At 37.5% G+C, this 6,221-nt stretch overlaps 2 protein-coding genes across 2 annotated transcripts; one reads left to right on the plus strand and one right to left on the minus strand.

Annotated features, from left to right (window-relative positions):
* The first annotated feature begins 1,599 nt into the window (after positions 1–1,599).
* Positions 1,600–2,586, plus strand: LOC121419767 (putative nuclease HARBI1). Its single transcript, XM_041614222.1, has 2 exons — positions 1,600–1,847; positions 2,195–2,586. The coding sequence occupies exons 1-2, from the start codon at positions 1,798–1,800 to the stop codon at positions 2,418–2,420; spliced, it is 276 nt and encodes a 91-aa protein (XP_041470156.1). The 5' UTR covers positions 1,600–1,797; the 3' UTR covers positions 2,421–2,586.
* A 238-nt stretch (positions 2,587–2,824) lies between these two features.
* On the minus strand, positions 2,825–5,318 carry LOC121419766 (transcription activator MSS11-like). Its single transcript, XM_041614221.1, has 2 exons — positions 5,211–5,318; positions 2,825–3,244 (listed from the first exon to the last, which is right to left on the minus strand). The coding sequence occupies exons 1-2, from the start codon at positions 5,289–5,291 to the stop codon at positions 2,948–2,950; spliced, it is 378 nt and encodes a 125-aa protein (XP_041470155.1). The 5' UTR covers positions 5,292–5,318; the 3' UTR covers positions 2,825–2,947.
* Between the last annotated feature and the right edge of the window lie 903 nt (positions 5,319–6,221).

A 6,221-nucleotide genomic window follows, 5' to 3' on the forward strand; every position in this document is an offset into this window, starting at 1 on the left:
GCTTTAAATTGGTAGGTCATTTGTCTATTTTCGTTATGATTAAGTAATGATAAATGATCGCTAAATCTCGGTTTCGTTTTTTCTGGGACGCACTGTATAGTGGAAATTTTGTCCACAGTAACCACTGCTAATTCAAGCTAGAAGGAAGCAAATTCAGTCAGGGAAACTCCCGGTTTTCCGAGATCGTTTGAAATGTCCCTTTTTCGAGATAGTTGCGTTCACCGAAGCGTGAATCACCGCTGAAAACCTTCGCCCTGTGTAGTCTTTCTCGGCTGTTTTCAGACCCTTATGTATGTGTGCGAAACACTCGGTAAGAGCGGTGAAAATGTGTACGCGTGTATACAACTGTGCATTGTTGTTATCTGTAAAACATGTGTCTCTCTCTCTCCCCCTCTCTCTTTCTCTCTCTCTCATTTATTGTCAAGCATTCAATTTGATTTTCGTTCATCACTTACCCTTAATCCGGACGTTAAATGTGCCGTAATTAGACCATATTTTTGGATCCACCGTCATGTATATCCGTAATATCCAACTTTCATGTTAATTCCTGAGCATTCATCTGCTACACAATCCATGATCAATACATTATAATATTATTTCCACTAGTGCCGGCGGAAGTCATGGAAATTATCAAGTCGATATGCAATTTCAAAACATGACAAATACAGGTCTGTACGTCGTATTAAACATGCAATCATTGGCTGGTTGACAAAGCCAACGAATTGGAAAAAAGTATACTGTATTCACCTTCAAAACAAACATACTGCAAAGTATTGGGGCTAGCGGTCACCAAATAAAGTGCATTATAAAAGTCTGCCTGTCAGCTCGATCCATGTCCAAACTTCCCCCAAACGTCCAGCCCAGATGAGTTAAAAGCAATATCATGATGTCATGTCATTATGATCATGACCATTCTCCATTCGACATGATCCATGCTAGCAGTGAACAGGACTGTGAGATCAATGGTTTAGATTATGAACATTATCGAAAACTGCATGTCCATTTTCCATTTAGCCCATGATAGCACTAACCGCCGGAGAGCTGGTTAGAGGTTATATATATACTGTACCATGGGAACGAATATATTTTCCAAGTCTTTCTTATCAGATATTATGTAATGCCGTACCCAAAATAACTTTCAACATGGTCATGGAAGGTCCAAGCATGGTAGTACCATAGAGCTCTATTCACACTTTGAACACGCAGTACACGTTCGGCTACAACATGCAGCGGAGTATCGCGGCACAAAGGCTGAACGCAGAGACTAACGTCCTCTTACGAGAACTTTTACTTGCATTTTTTCATCATAAATGTGTCTTCTTTCTTCAATAGCATCTAAGCACCACGGTGGCGAATTCTCTTTTTTCGAATATAGATGAGAAATTTAGTTTTCTTTAACATATTTGAAAATAAAAATCCGCCACCGTGGTGCTTTTTTTATACGATTTTTTTAGTGAGGGTATGTCAGAAAACCCCATTCACTTTGTACAGGAGAGCTATTCGGTGAGATCCTAAAAGATTACGTCATGCGTCCACAAATCCCTGTTATTCGAGATTCTGTCGCTCTCGCAAAAGCGGGAGTTTCCTTGACTGAAATTATGGTATATAGAATAATGAAACTAACGTTACAATGTTTGTCACTCTTTATACACATGCCAGAAGAACTGAGGGGGAAATTTTGATAGGAAATGTCTTGCTCTCATTTCAACAGACCAGCGTAGTTGCCAAGGCCTTCAGAGAAGGAGCACTAAATGATTATTGCTGGGGGAGTCTGGCTATGGCCTCCAATCGTGGCTAATGACACCGGTACCACTGCCAAGAACACGAGGAGAGAGAAGATACAATCAGTATGTAACAATCAATGCCACAATTTTTTAGTTAATAATACCTACTGCATTACCTATCCACTGTTTACCATTATCATATTTATCTTACAACAGATAACATCGCATTTGAAACTTCACTCACAATAATCTTGTGTAAGAGAAAAGGGGCAAGAAGAAAAAAAAATGAGATCATTATAGATAACATTATTTCTTCCTTAAACCAAAAAAGGCCAAGGGGGGTGAATCAACTACCTCCCCCACCCCTTCCTGCAACAGAACAACCAAAAAAGCCAGGCCTAGTTAGGATTAAGAGACCTCTGAGAAGGAAATTAGTAGTCCTATTGATCTTCTCTCTCATTTTCAAACAGAGCTCACAGCTGCACCAGAGTTGTGATAGAACAAGTCAACGGACAATTGAAGTCTAAATTCCGTTGCCTGATTGGTGGAGGACTCAACATGATTCCTGAACGAGCGAGCGATGTAATAACGGCATGTGCCTGCCTTCATAACATAAGCAAGCAGATGAAGCAGCCAGAGGTTGAACAGGAGAGGGTTGACGACGACGCTGATGATGAAGCCAACAACCCCAATTAAGAGGGGGATGCCATGACAGGAAAACAAGTTAGAGATGACATCATTCGTAGTTTTTTTGCATAAATCAACTGTCAGTTTGTCATCCTTTAAATTGACGTGTACCACACTTTATCTGTCATCGGTTTTAATGCCAAACTTTCGAAGGAAATGTTCCAAACTTTCGAAGGAAATGTTCCAAACTTTTGAAGAAAAAGTCCTTCACTATTATCTGGTTGCTATAAAATTCCTAATCATCAATTGTAAGTTATCATTTGAAACCATATCTAATGAAACGAAACAAATCAGAACACAGTACTTTTGTGTGCTTTTAATGATAAATGCAATTATTTCCAATCCCTTTCATTCAATCCGTGATTGTTCTAACTATTCCAAAATTGATCTTTATAATACTTCTTTACTCTATCAAAATTATTTATGGAATTATGCTTCGTTCTCTGACACATTGCCACTAAGTTTGTTAAATATTTGCTTCAATACTTGAACTTTTTCTCTCTCAACCTCTAGTCTCTGCCTCATTATGCCTAGCTTTACTCTTTCACACTCCAGCAGTTCCCACTGATAATCTGCTTTCCTTTTTTGCCCTTGTCGGTTAGGATGCTGTAGTTTTTGCTGCGATCTTGCTGATGCTGTTCTTGCAAAGGTTGCACTTGCTGGCTCTGGAGTGACTGGTGTTGTTGTTGGGTCTGATGCTGTTTCTGGTGTTGCTGTTGTTGCTGAGTCTGGTGTTGTTCCTGTTGTTGTTGCTGCCGCTGCTGCTGTTGTTGATGCTGCTGTCTTGTCTGATATTGCTTTTCCATGTCATCATAGTCTTCCGTATTCGTTAGCTGAAATGAAATACAGTACAATGTTAATTTTTTTACCTTTGAAATACAGAGACTTTTTAATCAGCAATGAAAAAACAAAAACTCATTTAGACTTTGTAAATATTTTTTATTGATCCAAAATAAGATTTATTACTGTAGATCATCGTAATAATGCATGTATCATTAAATTGATATTTTCATAAGAATATTACAAATATCATTTTTGTGTGTGTCATTTAAGGTCTAATTTCATTACATCCTTTATAAGTAAGAAAGCTGTAGAGACTCCATTTATCGTGTTAAATAAAATGAAAGAGTTTGAGGAACATAGAAAATCTAATTTTTGCAATTAAATGAAGTAAACAGAAAAAAAAATCTGTATAATCATGAAAATCATTTCCAAATCTAAAAAAAAAATAATCAGTTCAAAGCAGTATCTATTAATTGACACTGCTTTCACTCTCTATTCTTCAAGTAAAAACGTATCTATATACGGGCGACATGTTCGTATAATATAAAATGTCTAATGAAAATGTAAGCTTTGATGTTTAGAACATCAAGATTTGCATTTTAGAAAATTGAAAAAATGGTGTCTCTAGGGTAAAGTAATATGCCCTTTCTATTGGAAAACTTAAAAAAAAAGAGAGAGTGAAAAAGAGAGAAATTGGGAGGGGAGATTGCACAGATCATCAAATTTACTAGTTTTATCAAATGGTTAAACTACAATTTACAACATGCATAATTACAATTTGCAACATGCATAATTTTTATTTTATTGAGGGGGAGGGAATCTAGGCTCATTAAAGGTACCCCCCTCCAAAAAAAGTGGGCAATTTTCCCTTTTGTATAACAACATGGAATAATTAAATATTGAAGATCTAGGAGATGAACAAGAGGAAAATGTAGATTTGAAAAGAACAAAGAGAAGAATAAGTAGTACAAGATTCACAGGTGTGCTTTGGCACCACTCTCACATTCTTATGTAATTGTTTTCACAAGAACTGGTGGTGTGTGTTTGCAGACAAAGTTTTTGTTTCCATTGTAAGAAGAGAAGAAGAAATATACAAACGATACATGAAATATATGAATGACAGAAGTATGGAAGCTTAAAAGTGCCACCGAGATGTTGAGATAATTATCTCGGGATGTTGAGATAATTATCTCGGGATGTCGACATCTTGATAGCAAAGGATAAGATGACGAGATCCCAGATCTCGTCATGTCGACATCTTTAAGAACAGATGATGAGATGACAAGATCCTGGATCTCATCATGTCAACATCTTTAAGAGATGATGAGGTGAAAGGATCCCGGATCTCATCATGTTGATATCTTGTAGAAGAGATGATGAGATGACAAGATCCCGGATCTCATTATGTCAACATCTTTTGGAAGAGATGATGAGATGACAAGATCCCGGATCTCATCATGTTGACATCTTTTAGAAGAGATGATGAGATGACAAGATCTCGGATCTCGTCATGTCGACATCTTGTAGAAGAGATGATTAGATGACATGATCCAAGATCTCGGATCTCGTCATGTCGACATCTTTTAGAAGAAATGGTCAGATGACAAGATCTTCGATCCATGATCATGTCATCTAATCATCTCTTCTACAAGATGTCGACATGACGAGATCCGAGATCTTGTCATCTCATCATCTCTACTAAAAGATGACGACATGACGAGATCCCGGGATCTTGTCATCTCAACATCTCTTCTTAAAGATGTAGACATGACGAGATCCAAGATCTTGTCATCTCATCATTTCTTCTACAAGATGTCAACATGATGAGATCCGGAATATTGTCATCTCATCATCTCTTCTACAAGATGTCAACATGATGAGATCCGGGATCTTGTCATCTCATCATCTCTTCTACAAGATGTCAACATGATGAGATAATTATCTCAACATCTCGGTGGCACTTTTAAGCTTCCATACAGAAGAGTTGAAAGTGAAGAAATAGAAATGATTACTCACTAAGGCAATTAAATTTCCTCCTTCACTTTCTTGGCCAAGAAAGCCCATACATGCAGGTTCAGGGAGCACCTCCAGGACCATTTCATGGCGCTGATGGGATCTGGGTCGAGGGCCTATTAAGAAGAGTTAATGTGTTTAAAGGATTTTCCTGCTAACTTCATGAACTTATCGTTGGCATAAATGATATTTCCCTTCATACTGATGTGAAATAAATTGTCAATATCTATCAAAATTATTAAGCAAATATTTTAGGTCCATTTGATTTCAACATGTGATTGACTTTTAGGAAAATCTAATTCAATTAAACATGAACAGCATTCTAAATGGCACAAACAGTAATCAAATTTGCACAGGATACAACGTTACAAAGGTTCCAATGATCAATCAATTTCATCAACAAGCATAGAATTTTTGTATTTCATGCATCTTATTCTATATTATATAAACCAATACTTGTTAAAATCCTACAATGAATAAATTTCACAAGGAAAAAACAAATTGTTGCAACAGTACACATATTGTCGACGGGGGTTCAAATTGTCACGATAAACGACAGAGCGAGACCCAATTCAGAGTTAAAAGTTCAAACTGTACTATATTTCCAATTTTTGTCCCATGCCGTCCCACAATTTTTCTTGCTAGAAAAGTACATGGGTTGGAAAAACAGAGACGTATGCTTAACCATGATCATCATTCTTTTACAGAACCATGAACTTAGAGAGAAGATATCGCAAAAGAACCCCCTCTCTTGTAATTTTGGATTGAGCATTTTATATTTTAATATGTAGGACATACAATAATTTCAAAATGTAACCAAGGTTCCTGAAATATGTCTCTACCTTACCTGTTCTTGAACGGTCGTCACGGTACTTCTTGGCCCTCGACACCATCTTGTGCCATAGGTCCCGGAGGTGCACACCAGGGGCCTTCTTGGCATTAGAAATGGGCAGACCACCACTCATCAATGTGGTGGCTGCCCTGTCCCATGCCTCTGCAACCCGACCTTTGGTC

Source organism: Lytechinus variegatus, chromosome 8 (genome assembly GCF_018143015.1).
Source record: "Lytechinus variegatus isolate NC3 chromosome 8, Lvar_3.0, whole genome shotgun sequence".
Classification (NCBI taxonomy): Eukaryota; Metazoa; Echinodermata; class Echinoidea; order Temnopleuroida; family Toxopneustidae; genus Lytechinus; species Lytechinus variegatus.